Source organism: Stegodyphus dumicola, chromosome 5 (assembly GCF_044657685.1).
Source record: "Stegodyphus dumicola isolate Sdum_Otavi_A_Nest chromosome 5, ASM4465768v1".
NCBI classification, from domain to species: domain Eukaryota; kingdom Metazoa; phylum Arthropoda; class Arachnida; order Araneae; family Eresidae; genus Stegodyphus; species Stegodyphus dumicola.
Genome location: NC_140772.1, coordinates 45,639,819 through 45,662,084, shown reverse-complemented (window position 1 = coordinate 45,662,084; position 22,266 = coordinate 45,639,819). Strand labels below are relative to the sequence as shown.

At 32.7% G+C, this 22,266-nt stretch overlaps 1 protein-coding gene and 1 non-coding gene across 3 annotated transcripts in view; both read right to left on the bottom strand.

The window, feature by feature from the left end:
• Positions 1 to 978: 978 nt before the first annotated feature.
• TRNAR-UCU (transfer RNA arginine (anticodon UCU)) lies at positions 979 to 1,051 on the bottom strand. The gene has a single exon. It is a non-coding gene; the product is annotated as a tRNA-Arg (tRNA).
• Positions 1,052 to 15,477: 14,426 nt separating this feature from the next.
• Positions 15,478 to 22,266, bottom strand: part of LOC118192833 (uncharacterized) — a 204,965-nt gene continuing 198,176 nt past the window's right edge. For both annotated transcript variants that reach the window (XM_085816623.1, XM_085816622.1), the window contains exon 11: positions 15,478 to 22,146. In XM_085816623.1, the coding sequence (XP_085672749.1) occupies positions 19,147 to 22,146 (3,000 nt within the window). In that variant the 3' untranslated portion in view covers positions 15,478 to 19,146. The remainder of the gene's footprint in view (positions 22,147 to 22,266) is intronic.

Sequence of the window (22,266 nt, the reverse complement as noted above, 5' to 3'; positions counted from 1 at the left end):
GACTCTAATTTGCCTGAACTGAAAACAAATAAAGACTTAAAGACAGTTCAGCAGAATAAATCTGCAAACGAACTCTCTAAGACACAAACTGTCACCAGATCGGGAAGACATGTTCACTTCCCTAAGAAACTTGCTTCTTACATAACAATTTAAAACATTTTTTTTTAAATTCATATCTTAACATATTTTTTGTTATTTCATTTTTATTATATGTGTCAATACCTTGTTATATATTGAATTTCATTTTGATCTTTTCTAATTTTATATTCTAATTTTGTAATCATGTAAAAATACCCGACAGTACGGATACTCTGAGATAATTTCATAACCTATGTCGTTCCTTTGAATAGCCATTAAAGGAACTGGGGGGAAACTCTGTGGTGATGGCGATAAGGAGCGCGCCTTGCGCCCTCCGATAAGTGTGGCAACCCTAGAGGAGAAGTTTCTTACGAGTAGTGAGCAGAGCAAAATCAGGCAGGCTGTCGGGCAGTGTGCGCGAAGTTCCTAAATAAAGCTTAATTTTTATTGTGCACTATGTCTTGTTAATATTTATATTAATGCAGTACGAACATAATCTGTGATATGGAATTCGAGGATTGGTGGTAAAAACATAACAGGAAATCACCATATTACTTTCATTCAGTCAGAAAAAATAAAGCTCTTGTCTGAAAACTTTTCATTTGACAGTTTATAATACGAATGTATATTAAATGCTGGGACGCTTATATTCGAAAAAATCCTGCTTTTTTATGCAGAGTCGAGAAAAAGCACAGTTCCATCACGAGAATAAATGGTGGATAAAATATTATCAACAATAAAGCAATGCATGAAAAACCGGCTGGGGTTGCAAGAATGAATTATTCTCCTTTCAAAAATCATTATTTGAGAATTGTAAACTTTATGGAAAAACGTAGTAGGCAATTTTTCATGCCAGTATGAACTATTCTCTAGTTTAAAAAGAGAATAGACAGCCTAACACATCCCTGCCGGGATTCGAACCCGGGACCTTTGGATTAGAAGTCCAACGCGCTATCCACTGCGCTACAGGGACTACAGCTTTTACAAGCTTCAAAGTAATAAAACCAAAAGCATTAGAGAGCGGGCCAAATGCTTTGAAAATCGAAGATAATGCAAGCTTAATATTCATTACTCGAAACTGTAATCCGTTTCAGGAAGAAAAAATATGAATTATGCTTTTTTTAATAAATAAAAATAAAAAATAAAAATTATTGAAACTATAAGACTAAATTTGATTTTAAGTTTATTTGTAGTTATATGTAATAGAATTAATACGTGAGTTAATAATTATAATTAATTGGCTGAAGGCCGAATATCAGAAATGATTTTTAGTAAATTTTGCTTAGTTTTCAAACAAAAGAAATACAACATTAAAAATTACACTTTTATACTGCCTATAACGCTTAAAAAAATGTAAGTAATTTCCGATATTACAAAATTTTCTGTAGAATCTCTACGATACCTGAGGCAATAGCTTCAAGAAATAAATCTTTTTTTTTTAAATTATTATTATTATTCTGATGAAACCATGTTATTAGCATGTTAAGTATTGAAACCATGTTAAGTATTAATGCAAGAAAAGTGTTGTTTTCACATAATTTATGGTTAATTCGAAATTTTTTATTAATGACTTGAAAAAAATTTTAATATTTTCATTAAGCATATTCCTTGGCTTTATTTTGAAAACATTGAAATTGCTGCATTATTACTTGCAAGAATTATTTGTTGAAAGCCTCGTGTGCAAGCCACGAATTGAAAATAGTCAGTGTAAAATTTTCCACAAGGCGTGTATTTCTTGGTGTTAAAACGGGATCTATCGAACAATTAAAGGGGAAAAACTTATTAAACACTGCAAGCTCATAAATTTAAAACATGATAATTTTATAATTTAATTATTTTTTGGCAATGAAAATGAGTGCATTGTTCGGTTTTAGTTGAATAAAAGTTGGTTATACATTTTATTAGATAAAAATTTTAATTTTTTTTTTTAGTCCAAAGGGATTTCAGTCCCGAAGGACTATTGCTTTCGTTTTGGCATTTTGCGTCGGACTCATAAACGTCGGTTCACTTTTCAAACTGTTGCCACAAAATGTTAGAGTCCTGCATTATATTTGAAGAAATTAATGAAAAATCTGCATAAATGATTGTCTATTTCTCGCATTGTGATAAAACAATGGTACATAGAGCCATCGAATTTTGAATGACGAAATCCTACTGCGAATATGGGCATCTGAAATCCCAAATTTGGAATTTGTTTTATTATAGATTTTATATTTTGTAAAACTTTAACGAATTTTTGATTTACAAACTCAATGCTTTAAAAGCGAGAAATGGCAACGTTATATAGAAAAAAAAATACTTTTATCTCCAGCTCGCGAGACTGTGTATATCGGAAATTCTAAAGATATGCTTAATTTAACATTATTTTGCAATATTGCTCTTGAACTGAATTTTATGGTTTAAGTGCAAAGAACATGATATTTAATAAATAAAGGTAACACTCAAAACGTTAAAAAAACGCCCCTTTGGACGTAATTTAAAATCTGAAAAATTTCAGATTTTTTTTTTTTTTTTTTTTGTTGTTTGTTTGTTTTATTTCAGCTTGATACAGTAAAAATAAAATTGTTCTTGTTTAGCCTTAGAGAAATAAATGATTTAGTTGCTTTATTGTTTTCGAAAAATGTGTGCCTTATATTTTATTTTAAGGAAATAACAATCTTTTCTACTGAATTAACCTTTACTGATAGATAATACAATAAAATAAACAAGAACAACAACAACAACAACAACAACAACAAAAAAAAAAAAAAAAAAAAAAAAAAAAAAGGCTTTACCTTATTTTTTATATTATAATAAATGCATGGTTAGCTCACAGGGAAAAAAGGGGCAACTGAATTATACACATTTTTTGAATATTCGTATGGGTTGTGTCGCAGTTAGTTCAGATATTTGAACTCAATGTATTATTTAGACATTAATTTTGTACTGTAACCTACAGGAATACCTACAGGAATAAAATACAAAGTATATATATATTTTTCACAGTAAATTATGGATACAGTGAATACCTGAATTCAAGAAAAAAAAACAAAACTGAAATGTTTTCATTATCGTGACTAGTCCTTTTAAAATTAAAAAAAAAAAAAAACTGAAAGGTTTCAGATTTTAAATTACGTCCAAAGGGGCGTTTTTCTAACGTTTGTGTGTTAAATTTATTTATTAAATATCATGTTCTACGCACTTAAAGCATAAAATTCAGTTCAAGAGCAATATCGCAAGATAATTTTAAATTGAACATATCTTTAGAATTTCCGATACACATCCTCACGCACTGGAGATAAAAAGGTCTCCCCCCCCCGTAGACTGTCGCCATTGCTCGCTTTCAAATCGTTAAGTTAATCAAAAAATTCGTTAAAGTTTTACAAAATATGAAATCGATCATAAAACAAATTCCAAATTTCAAATTTGGGCTTTCAGATGTCCATATTCGCAATTAGGATTACGTCTTTTCAAACTGGATGGCTCTAGGTACCGTCGTTTTATCACAACGCGAGAAACATACATACATTTATGCAGATTCTTTATTATTTAATTTATTTAAATATATTTGGTGGAAGCAATTTGAAAAGTGATACGCCGTTTATAGTGATTCGACGTAAAATCGCAAAGCGAAATCAATAGTCCTTCAGGGACAAAGCCCTTTTGGACTAAAAAGAAGATCTGAAAGGTTTCAGGTTATAAATTACTTCCAAAGGGGCGTTTTTTTTTAACATTTTGTGTCTTAACTTTATTTATTCAATATCACGTTCTTCGCACTGAAACCATAAAATTCAGTTCAAGAACAATATCGCAAGATAATTTTAAATTTATCTTTCGAATTTCGATTATACAGTCTCACGCGCTGGAGATGAAAATGTTTCTTCTCTACAACGTTGCCATGGCTCACTTTGAAATCTTTGAGTTTGTTAGTAAAAAATTCGTTGAAGTTTTACAAAATATGAAATCGATAACAAAACAAATTCCATATTTCAAATTTGGACTTCCAGATGGCCTTATTCGCAGTAGAATTACGTCATTCAAAATTTGTTGGCTCTAGGTACCTCTGTTTTATCACAATGCGAGACACATACATACATTTTTGAAGATTCTTCATTGGTTAATTTCTTCAAGTAATATAATATTTGGTGATAATATTTGGTGGCAACAGTTTGAAAAGTGAAACGGACATTCAGAGTGATTCGACGCAAAATCGCAAAACGAAAATAACAGTCCCTCAGGACTAAAAAACAAAGAAAAAGAATGAATTTCTGCTCTGTCTCTCTTTTTTGTTTTGTTTTAAAAGGATTAATTTAACACTAAAGTTCTTCTTGCTTATCTAGTTGTTAAAATAGAATGCACATATATTAAAGAGTATGAAAAGAATTCTTAAAAAATCAGAATATTGTGTATTTTTTTAAGTGAATGCAGTGATTGGTAATAATTAGAACAACTGTTAATGCCTGGTTTATATACAATAAGAAAAATTTATTGCTTTGCAGTCTTACTAAGTTATTATTACTATTATTTTCGTTTCTAATTTCATGTAAAATTTCCTATAAAGCTTACTTTATTAGGATTTTTTCAAATCGGATTACATCATAAGAATTTTCTCTCTGTAACTATGAAAAATATGACTCCAATCAAAATACTTAGAAAATTGAAAAATAAATAATTAATTCTATGTTAGATCTTCGAACTTGTTTATTTCTCTTTTATAAATGTTAGACTGATAGTTACAGTGAGACAACGACATACTTGGCAAAGAAGAAAATCAAAGAGAAGAGAGGCAAATTATCTGCAAAAAATAAGAAACTGAATTTAAAATAAATAATTTTAAAAATAAAATTATTTAAATAGGAATAAATTTAATCATAACAATATCGACTGACAACACCATCGCTTCAACCGTGCCAGGAGATTCGTCCTTACAAAAACCCGCTTTCCTGAAGGCAGAGATGCAGTCTCTGTCAAACTCGGTTATATCGATTTACTTATCTCCTTCAAACTACTTGCATTTTCACAAGTTTCATTTCTGTTTATCATTTTCTGAATATCTTTTCTTTCATGATATTCGAAAACTTTGGTAATACCCTGATCTAAAATCTAAATGTCCATATTGCACGTTAATAATACACTACCTCCTTTCTTCAGTTTTTAAACCAGGTGCTGTTTCACTTATAAATATTCATGCGTGTTCTTTTAATATTCTGTAACACAGACCAGTTTCGTCTGTATTATAAATTTTATGTGATTTGTGTTCATTTAGCAGCTCAGGTCAAACGTGGTTTATCCGGTTTATTACTTACATGATGATCTTCCTTTTCCTTCTCACCATGAAGTATTTTACGAATAACTTTGGATTTCGCTCTTTCCAACCCGTGAGTCATCTGCTAGTTGAAAAAAAATTCTCTTCTAGAATTTAAGCGAATGCCACAGCATTGATAGTGAAAAAAGGCTCTAAATATAGGAACAGTTTTTAATTTCGTATACCTTGATATCATTTTAGAAAAATAGATTCAAAGTCTCTCAAATTTCTGTCTTTCTTGTGCTTCCTTGAGACATTTACATTTTTTATGATTTCTCCAATTTATGGTTCTTTGTAAATTTTATCCTTTACTGTTTTTCTTTTGTTTGTATGATTAATTCTTTTTAAATTTCACAATGTTCGGAAAATTCGATATTTCCTTATTATAGCAGCCCCCGACCTTATTTGAAGACCTTAGTTTTACGTCGAGAACACAGCTGTAATTTCGCAAAGCTGAGGCGCGAGTGTAAAAATAAACGATACAATATATAATAATAACAATAATTATACTTATAATGAATAGAATACTTTTAATAATCGCTATGACAAGCCCATATTCCGAATTGTTATCAACAATTCATTAAAAACATCATTTTTTCCTATGTACTTTCTCCGCATAAATTCCGAAAGATATGATTTGAGGTGATGCCGAGTCGTGCCCCGTTGATTTTTATTACGCCATTTGGTTAAACCCCACATTCTTTCCATATTTTTTGTGTGAACAACTGTTATTGGGTCTACGATCTTACACTTACGGATGACAGTAAAGTGACTATAATCAGCTTCTTCAAGATGCTCCGTTTTATGTCCTTTTCAGTAGTCCGAATTGATCGTTGAACCATCTTGCACATGTTGAGTAATTACGGAATCTGATAAAGAGGCCCTTCTTTTATCAATTTTTAACATTGCATCTCCAAATAGTTTTGTCGTAACATACAGTTTCGTGTTACGGCCACTTTCACATACCGCGTCTCTTAGGTAAAAGACCTCTTTCTTGGAAAAATAATATGGCATCCACCTCTTTATTTAGCAAATTATAGATTGTTACCTCATATTCATAAAAAAGCCAGGAATGTCTTTAGGAAAATAATGTAAATTCGAAAATCATAGCAAAAATGAAACAATATGTTAATATAAGAACACGTGGCGGAAGGAAAAAAAATGGAAAACGATGCTAATATTGTACGATATGCTACACGTCGAGACGATGTAATATGATGTTATACGTTGGTGTGTTGGTGACATATCTCGGTTGATCAGAGATTCTATTTCGGGGGCCACTATAATAAGGAAGTACCGAAAAGTTTTAGCTTAAATACAATTTTTCTCGTTGCACTTACCCCGAACAGCATAAAGATCTTTTAAAAATTTATTCTTTTCCTTCAGGCTTAAGTCTTTTAGCATTTTCAATACGCTACAAGTACACAACAAATTAAAACTAATGTACACAACAAATTAAAATTTATGTACACAAATCAATAACTGGCTTAAAATCTTTTATCTTTTAAAAAAGGCCAAACAAAATTTCAGTATGCATAAATGAGTGTATATATGCATAAAAGGAAACTATGTAATTAAATCTAATGTATAATTATTCATTCTTTTGGTCTGAGCTTACGGAAAGTTACATTTCTTATGACATTTTAGCGCTAAATAAATGCAGGAATAGAGTGTTTCATTTGTGTCTCAATTTAAAAATATGTGTTTTACCGTCTTCAAAGTTCGCAACAATTGCTTTCACCGCTTCATTTAACTTGTATATTTTCCTTGTTTTTTTTTTTTTTCCAGGAATTTTCATCTCTTCTCTATATTTCAGAACATTATAATACTGGGCGTCTGCTCTTAATTTCATTATACGTTCGAAGATGATTATGTCTGATGACACGGATGAGATTTTTTTTACGTAATTATGCATTTTATGATGCCAGCTTTCTAAAGCATCAGTTGTTTTATGTCTTTCACCATATAAAAATTCCAAATCCCTTCCATAAATTCGTTGTGTTGCCACAGGTGCACCATGTAATCGTTAAATCTCTCAATTTAGTCGGAGTCTACCATTATTTAAGAGAATCCTTCACTATTTTCAACCAACCCTCATCTATAGAGGAGGAAACTGGGATATTACGGGATGTCCTGATGATGTAGTAAGTAGGACTTTAAATCCTAATAACATCCCATACGCTGTCGATGGGACATAGATAGGATGTTTTTAGGATATAATGGGATGTGTTTAGGAGGTTACTGGGATATCCCGGGATGTCCTGAGGATGTAGTAAGTAGGAGTTCATATCCTAATAACATCTCGCACGCTGCCGATGGGACTTAGTTAGGATGTCCTGAGGATATCCTGGGATGTGACATTAAGCACTCGGGAGGAGGTGTTTAGGAGGTTCGCGGGATATTCCGGGATGTCCTGAGGATGTGCGCCTATCCCGCGAGCAACATCCTCGGGATATCCCAAGGATGTTTTTGTGCTATGTGGGTATGCTTTATGGAGGTAAACGGGCTAAAGAAGGATATGCTTAAGGATATGGAGGGGGATATGTTTAAGGATATGCTTTTTCACAGTTCCATTTTCTTTGGACTGAGTAGTCAGGCATATGCGTTCCACTTCTCGCCGTAAGCATCCAACAAGCTTTAACTGAAGTGTTTGGAAACGCATTTCTTTTGGTACAATTTAAAACCAATTTTCCAAATTTCTGGTTCCCAAACAAGTATTTCACGCTTTAAAGAGACAAAATTTTTTTCATAAATTCATTGAGTTTTTATCAGACAGAAGAGCAAGTACAGAAGGATACACTGCTGTTTCATCAGTGGTTTTACCGCAATCAGTATATTTGTTTAAACTGTGAGCAACAAAGTGGAAAGTTCCATTACTAAAGCAACATTTCCTTTTTACTAGAGATTGTAATCTGTTATTTATTGCAAATAACAATATTTTGTCCGTCTCTTCCTTTTAATACGAAAATTTTACGTATAGCTACTCAGTAATACCAGACTAATTTGAGCCACAATAGAGAATCCGAAAACTTTGTGTCTCTCTCTGTAGAGCGTGATGACTTCAAAGAAGTGTATTTCGGCATTTCTGTTATGAAACATTCAGCATTCATAATCCTGAATCCTTATAAATCGGAGATAAATCCGTATTATAATATATATCCTTAAATAAAATCTTTATAAATCCTTTCGAAAATGACTTCTTATAAATTATCGATAGAGTTAATTCTACTCAAGCACGTTTCTTACATAAATTTAACGTATATTAGAACTTCCACTTTAGCAATACTCGGGGAACGCAAATATTCATTCTCCTTTAATATGGCAATGTTTTCATTGAATAACGAATTTCCGAAACAGTTTGATTTTCGCCATACCCATCTCGAGTTTCTAGATGTATATGTGTTTTTGTTTAAGACGGTAATGGTATACGCGATATATGGTTTACCTCTTGAAGTTTCCAAAAAATCAATTTAAGTAATTTGCATGAAAAAGGCGCATCTTTAATTGGAGATATAATTAAAACCGAGGACAGTCCTAAATGATAATATATGTTTTATTTAGTCCAGCTTGTTTCTTTGAATGAACGATTAAAAGTAAAAAATCTGATGTGTACACCACATGACTTCCTTGTATTGGAATATTAAATTATACGCATTTTTTCTTGCATTTCATTTAAACTTATTGGATTGAATTAAATCTACTTCGCCGACAGCGCATAAACCACAATAGAATAAATGCATTCTTTAAAATTCACTCTAGTATTTGTTTACCATAGCGACACTCTGGCGCTAGATTCACTTAACAGCATTAATAATTATATAACAGTTAACTTATATATTTCGTTCATATTATAACTCATAATGCACAAAATTAATATCATTTAAAGAATAGAATTATCTAATCGTTGCCACATGTTCTATTCAAAAACTATAATAAAGCTAGAATGATGTATAAAAGAAATTAAGCAAACAAAACAAAAAAGAAACAGTTTTTCACAGACGATTGAGTATTTCTCATTTAATTAATTCAGTTCTTACTTCGCAAGAAAGCAAAAATACATAAAAACTCAAAATATCTCTATTAAAAATTACGAAGTAAATCTCAAACGCTTATTTCCCCGAAAAAATTCCAGAAAAAATTAAGCATGATTTAATTGGCAATAATAAATGAATGCATTATCTTTGTTGTTGCGAAGCTAAGTTTCTCTAGATTGGCAACAAATCCACTAGTCTCCTGTTCCAAATGTAAACATCAATGGCCGCCATTAAAGAAAGGCTTAGCGGCAATTAAAAAACTTTAAAATTGCTGATAATTCTAAAAATATTGCACACAGATTTAATAAAGGCATAAAATCCTTAACCGGAAGATAAAAACAACATAATTCAATCATTTTTAGAGCAAAAAATGTACAATTTACAAACATATAAGAGTAAAGAAACTGAGATCACTGAGCCGGGTAACAGAGTGGATATATATATATATATAAATATATTTATATACGTTTGGTGCACCCGATTGCAACCAAAATACGAGGTGCACATCTACATGTTATAGCAGTCCTATATACAAAATTTCAACGTTCTGAGGCTACTCGTTTTTGAGTTATGCGAGATACGTACGTACGCACGCACGTACGTACATACGTTCGTACAGACGCCACGAAAAATTCTCTTCAAAATTAATTTTAAAGCAGTTTTATAATTTTTTTGAAGGAAAAGAGTATTTTATTCTGCCCTTACGTACAGATATCACGCAAAAACATCGTTAAATTGCATTCGATAGCGGTCAAAATGGATATTTTTTCCTTGAAATATGCTGCCTGAAACTTTTCGCAATTACAATACTTCCTTTTTACTTCGTACAAGGAAGTAAAAAGGCTGAAATGGTACGATTTTTGATGTTCTCATCCAGAACACCTGCAGAAGGGGTGGGGAAAGAGCCTCAATTTGTTGCCACCTTCAGTGAAAATATTTATACCGTATTTCAGAATATTTGTCTAATTTAAATGTTTATAAAACCATAATACTTCTTGGAAGAGTTATAATAATGCGCAACCAGGTCACTCATACTATGTCACGTGTCAATATTTAAATTCTTTGTGCATGTTACTTAAATACTGCACATTAAAATCACGAACAGTAATTTTGAAAAAGCCTGAATCGGGAATGTCCGAAATGGTAATTTCAGCCATTCAGCCTTTACACCAGGCAATAACCGTTAATTTACAGGAATTATTCAATACAGAATGTAATGCTGACATAAACAGAACATGATTTTCTTGTTGAAATTGCTTGATTTTCCTTAAATCATCCTAAAATATTTCCAGAATATTCCATGAATTTTTTAGCTTCTTCATTTTCATTTCCTTCACCTTTAACGCAGATTAACAAACAGCTCCTTTCATTACATTAAGCAAGACTTGCAACTTTCATTTTAAGATATATTCCTGAATGAGAAAATTGCTTGTCCTCGTATTGTATGCCAATAATGAGCGATGAAGAAACTGCATAATGACAAAAATAAATCATGTATTTCAAAAGCAACGTAGGGCATAGGTGTTACTGCCCTAATCAAAGCCACGTCGCAAGCTAACTAATATTCTTCGTATATAGAAGAGAAGAAACAAAGAAAAAGAAAAAAGGGAGTTTCCAAGAAAGTTTTTCAGAAATATTTTTGGGTACTGTAAAGGCGCTTATTTTTGCGAAAATGAATATATCGGTGATTTCGCGAATTTTATATGAACAGAACTTTCAAAAGTACCTAAGTAAAGTTGAGAAAATTGAAAAATTCCAAAAGCACATCTTTTGCATAAAGCATTTTAAGAAACTTCCTCTTGTCCGAAAAGTTCATCCCCCCCTTCGTTCCCATCTAAATGGCGAGTTCAAGCGTTTGCTCAAGAATGAGTGGTATTCTAATGATCTTCAATTTCTAGACGAAAAAGAATCTGTGAACTTGCGAATATCACGACTAAAACCGATTCACGCTTCTTGGCTTGTGCGCGTATTTAACGGTATTGAAGCCAAACATGAGATAAAAAGTATTCTAAGTGAATTCTAAGCCTTCTATTAATTTTGTTGTTTTATATTCGAGAAATATAATTGTATATTATTCAAAAAAATCGTTATAAGAAAGAAAGTTGTTAAGAAAAAGCTTGTCACTGTTCAATAAATCATTAAATTTTGGGTAAGTGAAAAATTTCTGATTCTTTATTTATTATTATTTGAGGCGGGGAAAAAAAAAAAAAAAAAAATCTGAAATGTTTCAGATTTTAAATTACGTCCAAAGGGGCGTTTTTTAACATTTTGTGTGTTACCTTTCTTTATTAAATATCATGTTCCTCGCACTTAAACCATAAGATCCAGTGCAACAGCAATATCGCAAAATAGTTTTAAAACGAGCATATCTTTAGAATTTCCGATACAGAGACTCACGCGCTGGAGATAAAAATGTTTTTTCTGCACAACGTTGCCATTGCTCGCTTTGAAATCCTTGAGTTTGTTAATCAAAAATTCGTCAAAGTTTTAAAAAATAGGGAAATCGATCATAAAACAAATTTCAAATTTCAAATTTGGTCTTCCACATGCTCATATTCGTTGGAGGATTACGTTATTCAAAATTCGATGACTCTATGTACCGTTGTTTTATCACAATACGAGAAATATACATACATTTATGCAGATTTTTCATTATTTAATTTCTTCAAATATAATGCAGGACTCTAACATTTTGTGGCAACAGTTTGAAAAGTGAACCGACATTTATGAGTCCGACGCAAAATGCCAAAACGAAACTAATAGTCCTTCGGGATTCAAATCCCTTTGGACTAAATATTTCGCGAGGCTTAAATTTTCGCGATTACGACAGGCTCGCGAAAATAAGGGCCTTGAAAGTATTTTAAAATTTCCTTTGAGAAGAGTATAAATTTGATAGTTGTATTTCGACAAATATCAGCAATAATACTACTGAAATATCTGGTAAATTAGATGAAAATCTAGTTCCGTTATTTATTTACGAGGGCTATCCAGAAAGTAGATTACGTTTTGGAATAAAAAAATAAACAAAGTATAGGAAACAAATTTTATTATATACAGATGAAAGCCACACTCAAATACTACTTTTCTACATAGTCACCATACAAATTAAGGCATTTATCGTAGCGATGTACGAGCTTGGAAATTCCTTCGTCGAAAAATTCGGCCGCCTGCGCCTTCAACCACTTCGTTACCTCTTCTTGCTTTTCGCTGATGATTTCGTGCAACAAACTTCGCGAAATTTGTGGAAAACTCAAAGAAAGTTCCGTTATTGTGAAATTTCGATTTTCACGGACTTTAGCATCGACTTTTTCGAGAAGTTCGGCGGTCACTATGCTGGGTCTCCCACTTCGATCTTCGTCGTGAACATTGGTTCGGCCATTTTGAAATCTTATGACCCACTGACGCACTCCACCTTCAGTGATAATGTTGTCCCCATACACTTCACGAAGCTGCCGATAGATTTCTATCGGTTTACAGTTTTTTGCAGTCAGAAACCTTATTACTGAGCGCACCTCGCAGCTCGCGGGATTTTCAATTAACGCAGACATTTCAAACCGTCACAGTATCTGAACGGAGCACAGCACGAACCTCTCACTAGCACGGCTAGATGCAGACTGAGCTGCGCAACGCTCTGACCCCAAAATGGCCGCGCTAGCCCCGCCCCTAGCGGACACAGACGGAAACGTAATCTACTTCCTGGATGGCCCTCGTATATAACTCTTTATAAAACGAATATCTAGAAAGATTTTTACAAAGAATTTTCAAAACAAAGAGCTCCTTAAAAATTTTTCGTTATACAATATAGTTATTGTATATATTGTAATATCGAAACTTTATAGTTATGGATTTATACAATCATTGTGTAGTTGTAATATGCGTTTTAAATGCTTCTGCAGAGTTTACACTTGCGTTTAAATTTAAACTTAGTTTCGTCCAAATCTATGAAAGTGAACTGCTGCTATACACTGTCCTAAACTTAAACTCTTTTTGAACTAATGGTAGATCGTTCTTAATAAGGCAGCCTACACGCTACACGAAAGCGGAACTCGTTGACTTGTATTTTATCTATGGAAATGCAGCTGCATAGAGAACGACTCCCGAACCTCCTTTAAGCGGCTGTTCCCTTTCCCTCAGCAGACCCTTAGATGTCGGGACACTCCGTGTTATGTAGCAAACCGCTCGAAATCAGCACGGGGAATAAGGATTTACGACAAAAAATTCTTTTATCTACCGCTGAATACTTTACCACTTCAACACAGCGCTTCCTTACGAAAATTCTATTGTAAATTGTCTTTGTTAGTTCTTTTTTCATTGTCTTCATAAATTTGACAGATTTTAAATCAGATTGCATTCGCACTTAGAAAACGATTCTCAGTTAAAAAAAAAGTAGGAGCCAAGTTCCTTTATAAAATGCTTATTTATAAACATAAATGACATTGTTAAACGTATTCTCCTCCCAAGCAGAAATTTAAGTATTTTCCTGCGTGTTTATAAAACAAACGTTTCCGAAAACCGGATTATATATAAAAAAAATATTTACCGTATTCTCCAGTTTTTTTATTGCATCGTTTTTTTCACTCCGCCACTAATACAGCCAAAAAATATGTTTGCACAATTTTGTAAACTATTATGTTTTAATGAGTTTAGATGAAAGAAATACAGAATTTGTATGTTGAATATTATTCCTTAAATTTTGGTACTCATTTTTATCACTGCTGGAAAACTTTGGATCTTTTTACTAAATTTTTTAAATTAAAAATATTACACGAAAAAGCACAACGGATATTAGAATGTGGATGATTTTTTGTTTCATTTTCCACGAAACACCAAAACAAAAAATGTGAAAGCTAATGTAGGATGTTGATTTTTCTTACGATAAAAGAAACAAACCCGTTCCTTTTCTATTTATCATCTTTGCTCCATTTTTTTAACAGCCCACCAGCGGTGGAGCGGTAAAGTCGCTGACCACTGGTAGTTCGAGGCGAGGATCGAATTCCGGCGAAATGGCTGGCTGCAGGAGCGTTTTTGTGGTTTTCCCTATGTGTAACGTGTATAGGAACCAGTTTCCCTTAAAAAGTTCTCCATGAAAGCATCTCGCCCCTTAGGCAGATAGCCTCGAGTGCTTTGCCATAACAAAATAAACCAAATCAAACTGTTTTTTCAAGAGATTTTTCGGTTTGCTGAAGTTTTGTACACCCCTCATTGTTTTAGGCCAGATAAATCTGATTTTTAATTTTAAAATAGTTTTTAGCAAATGCATTAGTTATGAATTTCTACAACGAACGAGCAGAATATCGCATTTGCATTAATTATTCTTCGTGAAAATAAATGGCCCAGACAATAGTTTTCTAAAGGTCGCTGTATTTTTGCGCACAGCGGATTTTACTTGGTTATGAAGTAATAATCTAATATATGGAGTTTTGTTTAAAAAAAAACGAAAGCTTTCAGATTTTACATTACGTCCAAATGGGCTTTTTTAACGTTTAGTGGGTTACCTTTAATTAAATATCACGTTCTTCGCACTTAAACCATAAAATTCAGTTCAACAGCGAAATCGCAAAATAATTTTAAAATGAGCATATCTTTAGAATTTGTGATACACAAACTCGCGCGCTGGAGATTTTTTTTTTTTTTTTTTTTGTGTGTGTGTGTGTGTGTGTACTATTTTGCCATAGCAATGTTTGAAATTGTTGAGTTTGTTAATCAAAAACTCGTTAAAGTTTTACAAAATTTGAAATCGATAATAAAACAAACTCCAAATTTGTGCTTTCAGATTCCTATATTCGCAGTAGGGATTACGTCATTCAAAATTGGATGGCTCTAGGTACCGTTGTTTTATCACAATGCGAGAAACATACATACATTTACGCTGGTTCTTCATTATTTAATTTCTTTAAATATAATACAGGGTTGTAATATTTGGTGGCAACAGTTTGAAAAGTGAACCGACATTTAAAGTTTTTAAGGCAAAATGTCAAAACGAAATAGCCCTTAGGGCTAATACTAAGAAATACTTCCGTAGATCTTACCAAAGACGAGATTTTGAATTTGTATAAACAGTGAAAAAAAATACAAGAGTCATTTATACTATAAACTTTACATTTATTGGTAAATATTTTACACTCATATTTTCAGCATACAACAGGAGCAGCAGTAACGAGGATGCAAGGAAATTCCCTCCAACTGCGAAGCTAAACTAATATCTACAACAGATCTCCTTCCGTGCGAAGTGGTCGGGAGAAAAAAAAAAAAATCAGGAATTTCCCCCCACTACACACGAATCACATACATACAAAACATACATACGTAACAGACTCTTTGGAAGAAACGTCGTCAGAAACAGTGGTTTATTCAATAGCTTTTCAGATGTCTAAACGCGCGTACATAGCACATTTACTTCGAGCAATACGTTTTCACAATAATCTTAATAATAATACGAATGATACCAGGCTTATAATCAGAAAACTTTTCCCGATATAATTAGCTGAAAATGGCAGCTCAAATCCACGTTATTCAGTAACCACAGGAATCAACTTGGTTCTTAAGCAATTAGTGAGACATTTATGAGTGATTTGATAATAATGTATTTTATCAAATCTAATCAATCTCCCTTTTTTTTATATGTAAGTATCCTAGAAAATGAGGTGCGTCCTTGATAATCTCAGAAGCGTAGATTTTTTTGGAATTATTGTGAAGCAATAAAGTTTCCCAAATGAATAATTTACGTAAAAATACTGTTACCTTAGTCAATTACTACTTTTTTAAAACTTTTTATACGTATTTGTGTATTTTATTTACTTCATTATTCTTTTAGAATGGGGACCTTTTTTTTTTTTTTTTTTTTTTTTTTTTTTTTTTTTTTTGAGTTTGCCGTTGGTGGCATTGAAATTAAGAGGTGCATTTTGCAACCGATGACGTTTTATAATCGAAGAAATACGATAGTTAGAAATTAAATACAGCAAATAATGTTTTCACGGACTTTGTACATTATGTCTGCGAACTCTGAAATATAAAAAACCGGGAGATGTTTGTGCCGCATGGTGACGCCATTTCACAAGGTTTCTAGACTGTCCAAAGTCCTATTATAATGCACCATTAGGATTATTTAAATTACTTATAACACGATTTTGAATTAAAATATAAAAACTCAATATTTACTTCATTGTTTTAAATCTTAATTTTGCATCATGTTTTTTTCCGAGGGATTGGGGGCTAATTTTATTTGACTTTATAATTTGCTTAAAATTTTATACTGAAGGAAACTTTAGTAGGGAAAAAAAAAATCTTTAATGTATCAGAAGGGCACTTTTAAAGCAAGACAAAAAATAAAAAATAAAATTAACAATTAATCGTAAGGATAAATCCAGTAATGTACCATTTAAAGCTTTAAAGCAAAATTAAAAACATGTATTTATGTATCAAATACTATTTTATTCTTCATAAAATGCTTTACAGACCTCTTGAATGGTTTAAAAAAATCAGACACAAAGAAAATTACGTGAAAAAGTAGAATTTGCACAATTTACGTGTATCAAAATTATTTTTTATAGCGCCCCCCACGAATGAATAGTGATTCAACATTTCACATAAGATAGGATTTAAAAGAAGTGATCTAAAAATCATATATATATATATCTTACAAGGAGCATTTGGAGGTCAACTGTGAACCTGGGGGGATGAGGTACAGGGAGGTTGGCAGCATTCTTATAAGAAAGAAATATATACACCTATTTTAAATCCTATATAACATAGATTGGTATATAATGCGCTATAGTAATAAGAAATTTGGTATTCAGTGTAATACATCTTTTAAAATCTTTCATATTCCAGAACTATGGATTTAATAAAAACAATTTTATTCTTTAAAAAATTTTGTTTGTTTGTTTTTTAAAACTACCTTATATTTTTCACATGAATCATATATACAATTACAATAATTCTTGGTATATGAATCTCAGCACAGAATTGCCACACCAAAGTAAGCTCAGCATAACATGAACTCTTTAAGTACTAGTGGAACTCACTTCTTATAAATTGGTTGAGTGCTTGAGATACTATATGTATTACCTAAAAAGTAAATTAATAGCTATAACAATGCAGTTGATTTTGTTCACTCTTTTATGTTTATAATAAAACTAATTTTGATAACAGTGCAGAAACTTACGTAAAACACATATCCTACACTATTCAAAATTTGTTGTACTGCATATAAAGATAGTACAAAATATATTTGTTAGCAAAAAAATCTACTTGTAAAAAGTGTTTCAAATTGCAATACATGTCTTATGGTGCTGTTTCTGACGACTGGAATCTTCCAGTTTCCCAAGGAAAACAAATAAAATGGAAAATCTTGAATATTTTACATCTAGTTTTTAAAATATATAACTATATTCACACAAAAAAAGTTTTCTTCTGCAGAAACAGTTCAATATTTAACAATCTTCAAGTTCTATTTTTCATATAAATTGTATTTTTGCTCTTAAAATGTATTTACAAAATATTAAAAAATAGTGGAAAGTGTGCAAGTCCTTACATAAGGATGGGGAAAAATACCATAAGCACATCCAGTATTTTGGATATACTTTTCCAGCCCAAATTATTTCTTTTTTCTCTTTTCATTTTTTTGTACTTTATGGGAAGTTCCAATAAACATCACACATTGATAACGTATTTTACACTATTACAGGAATCTTAATTTTTGTACAGCCCTTTTTTCTTTTTCAGAGCAATCTGCAGCATGATAGGTGTATTGCACTCAAAAAATGTGGTGTAGAATTTCCCTTCCTGCTGCACACACACATAGGATGTAACACACATTTGCTGCACAGCATAACACACATCAGCTCTCTATATACACAATTTTGATACTGTTGACATCTGCACATTGACTTGTAATTTGAGAAATTCCATATTGAAGCACAGGTACTTAAATGGAATTAGATTCAGTAAACAAAATTTACACGAAAGTTTAAAATTATAAAATAATTACACAAAAATTTACATTTCACATTAAATGATCAATTACACATGAAAGACATTTTAACAAAAATAATTCTTTTTTGTTTTGTTAAATGTGATTCACAGCACTCTTCAAGCAAACATTCAGTTACAGCAAACAATATTTCTAATGTTCAGGGATTGCTTTTAAAAATTTTTTGATAAATTCATGTTTTGATTTTAGCCCTTATTGTACATTAGACAAAAGCTGTATATAAGTGCTTATATTTTTTGAGAAGATAAATTGCAATATTCATCAAAATTTGAATAAAGTATCTAACATATCAATCAAAAAATATCATATTATGATCTGTCATTAAATAAATCAATATTAATAATAATTTTAGAATTAAAGAAATGCTAAATAGTTTCACCCTTTTAGACTAAGCAAACATTTGGAATATTGTCATGATATTTTCCTAAAAACAGAATTTTTAAGCAAAAATCTGAATTTGATTTCATATACTTTTAATACTTCACAAAGAACTTATATACTAGTATTACTTACTCAACGAAATGAATTTTAATTAAAAATACTGAAAACAGTGTGCAAGTTGGATTTCTTTGGTCTACTGTGCTAATGAGATCTGCATTTGAAGCTTGCACATTGTGAGTGTATGTACTAAATATTGGTGCAGATACAAAAATACAAAATCTAAATTTCCCCATCTATTTTAAGATAATTTTCTCACCAAAAACTCAGATTTTATACAAGAAAAACAGTTAAAAAAAATATGGAACAGAAAACGTAGTTCAAGACTTTTGTGACTGAGGAGTGAAATTAAGATTCTTTATGACAATTCTCTGGCGATACCCATTTGGATCTGGGTTGAATACAGCCAGGTTGCTTCCTTTGAATTTAGAGTTGTAATTTTTATAAGGGTCTTTTTTATAAATAGGAGTGGATGACTGATTCACTTTGTAATTTGAGTTTGTTGGAACTAAATTGGTTGATGTGTTACTGTTTGTTGGCACTATTTGTTTCGGGCTTGTTGCAAGAGAACCAGACCTATGATGAGGAGACAATCTCACATCTGATGATGAAGTCTTAGAGTAGGCTGCTTGCATGGACAGGCTGACACTGGGTGACAACATTGCACTGTTCCGGTTATTTGGTGACGGTGACTTCGTGCGATGCGAATCTGATTTTCGGCTATGTGAAGAAGTCTGCCTGCTCTGATGAATACCTCTGTTGTTTAGACTTGGAGGAGGAGATGAAACACATTTCAAAAGATTGGAAGAAGGAGTAGTTCGTCCTGGCAATATGCTCGGTGTGATACTACCTCGACTAGGATAGTTCATCATTGCAGATGACATACATGGGAGCATATTTGGCAGTCCCAGACTTTGGTGAGCTGAGGGCACTGATGGCACAATACCAAGGCTAGTATTATAGGTGGGGGTCGACCTTCCTTGAGTTAAGGAAGGTGAAGAAGTTCCTCTGCTTTGACTAGGAAATGCCAAAGCTGCATTATGGAAAGGAACAGATGAATGTAGAGATTTTCCATGGATTGGCATTTGTGAAGGCATCAGATTATGAAAATGGGATACTAGTCCAAGCACAGGGTGCTTGGGTGCTGGAACACAGGCAGTATGCTGCTTGTTATTAGGAGCAGGAAGGTAAGCTTGCTGTCTATGCTTAATGTCCAGAACTGGATTTGCAACTGTTTTTGGTCGAGAGCATGCAGTTTCTCCAGGTTTTCGTTGGCATGTTGACAAGTCAAGAGCACCAATTTTATCTTTTTTCTCATGATTACGATAGATATTATCAATAACATTACTGATTTTATTGGATTTTGTTTGTTTCTCTTCTGTTACTGATGATGCTACTGTTACTGGTGTTGTAGTTATCACTGGTACTGTAAATGAATTTATATGAGAAGTTACTGTACTTGTAGCTGTAATATGCCGATCCAAATCAGAGGTTGAAACGACAGGCATGGGGGAACCAATGTCATCATCACAACTTGAGCGAGCTTGACTGCTTATATCACTTGCTCTCCCACTATCTGCTTCTGTATCATCTGTTGCATCAGCATCATCATCTTTTTCAGCTATTGCAGTAATTTTCTTACGCAGAGCAGCATCTGTATCATCTTCATTATCAGAACTATCCATTTTTTGTTCATCAACCACTAAATCTGGTTGACAACCAAGATCATCATTGTCACTAAATTCTGCTGAAATAGAATTTTTAACACTTATTTTAAAGGAGTCTGATGATTTTTTATCCACTGTGTATGAGCTACAAAAAGATGAATCTTTAACATGAGTTTCACTTTTAGGTGATGATATTCCATTAGTACTTACACTGTTAATGGATTGAGTAATACTTGGTGTAACTTCAGCACTTGCAATTTTAATATTACTCAACTGTATTTGAGAAGATGAGGTACTTGGAACAGTTGTTACCGATGAAAGTTCTGAAGAGTTTGAAGACACACTTGAAATCTGATTTGAAATTTCAATATGTTTTGGACTCGTTGGCTCAGTCTCTGTGATTAATGTGACAGGTGATGTGAAAACTGTCTCTGATACATTTATATCTGATAATACTGAAGAGGTCACAGGTACTGCTGACACTGTTACTGATTCTGTAACAAGATGATCAGTGGAATCATGTATGCTCATGGAACTTGACTGTTCAGATATCGTGGAGGGAACTGTGGTAGACGTAGATGAAACAACTGCACTTAAAGCTGTTTGCAAAATGGAGGATTCTGAATTTGACTTTACTGTAAAATCAGATGATGATGACATGGAACTGCTAACTGGAGGAAGAATGTTGACAGAATGCTGTACAGATGGAACTGTAATGACTTGCGAACTATGTTCATCACTTGTATTTGTGACCGAAGTGGAGGATGGAGTAGACAAAACATAGCTTGCTGCCGTGGAAGACACAGTTTCTGGTAAGTGATTAGAAACTAAATTATCTGCATGTGAAGTTACAGTTGTTTGAGTAAGCTGCTGTTGTGTAAGGAACGATGCAGGCTGCGTAGGTTGGATATTCCTACCTGCATTGCATGAAGTAGTAGTCACTAATGCTGTCACTAAATTAGGGGAAAGACTATTCATCACAGATGGAACAAGATTTCCAACAGTTATCTGTGTCACAGTAGGACAGGTTGCTGGTACTACTGCACTTGGAGGTGGGTAAGGAGCAAGTCTAGCAAAACGATGCACAGGAGCACTTTTGTAACGGGAACTCCTCCCACCTTTCCTACTGCCAGTCTTCTTGTTGCGAGATTTTGGGTTTAGTTCTGGATGGTGGATTAATTTTACTTTCATACCATTAGCTGTTGATAAGATTGTATTCTCTGCAGAAACAACTACTTTAACAGTATCATTGGATACTGATTCTGATTTGCTGGCAGCAACAGGAATTTCATTTGGACTAGTACCATTCACAAGGTCAGATGGAGCTGTAACTTCCATTTTCTCAACATCTAATGAGGGGGATTCCGAAGACTCAGTTGTCATCTCTGAAACTGCATCTTCTTCTTCAACAACTGGACCATTCTGATTTACTTCTTCACTAACAGCCGTGGCATGGCAACTATCAGTCTCCTCGATCTCCATCTTTTCTTGGTCTTCTTTGGCTTCTACTTTATTTTCTGAATTCAAATCTAGTGAAGAAACTTCAGATTCATTAGAGATAACAGAAGACTGTGGTTTGCAAATCCTTCTTTGAACTCCAATTCTTCTTGCTATGCGTTTGGCTAACCTATAACGGAATCTCATGGGTCCAGCCTATGTAAGCAAAAGATAAATGATATAATAAGTTTGGGCAGGAGTTCAACATTTGAGAACAAAGTATAATAATAAATGTAAATTGAGACACTACATTACAGTACCTAACGTACTCAAAAA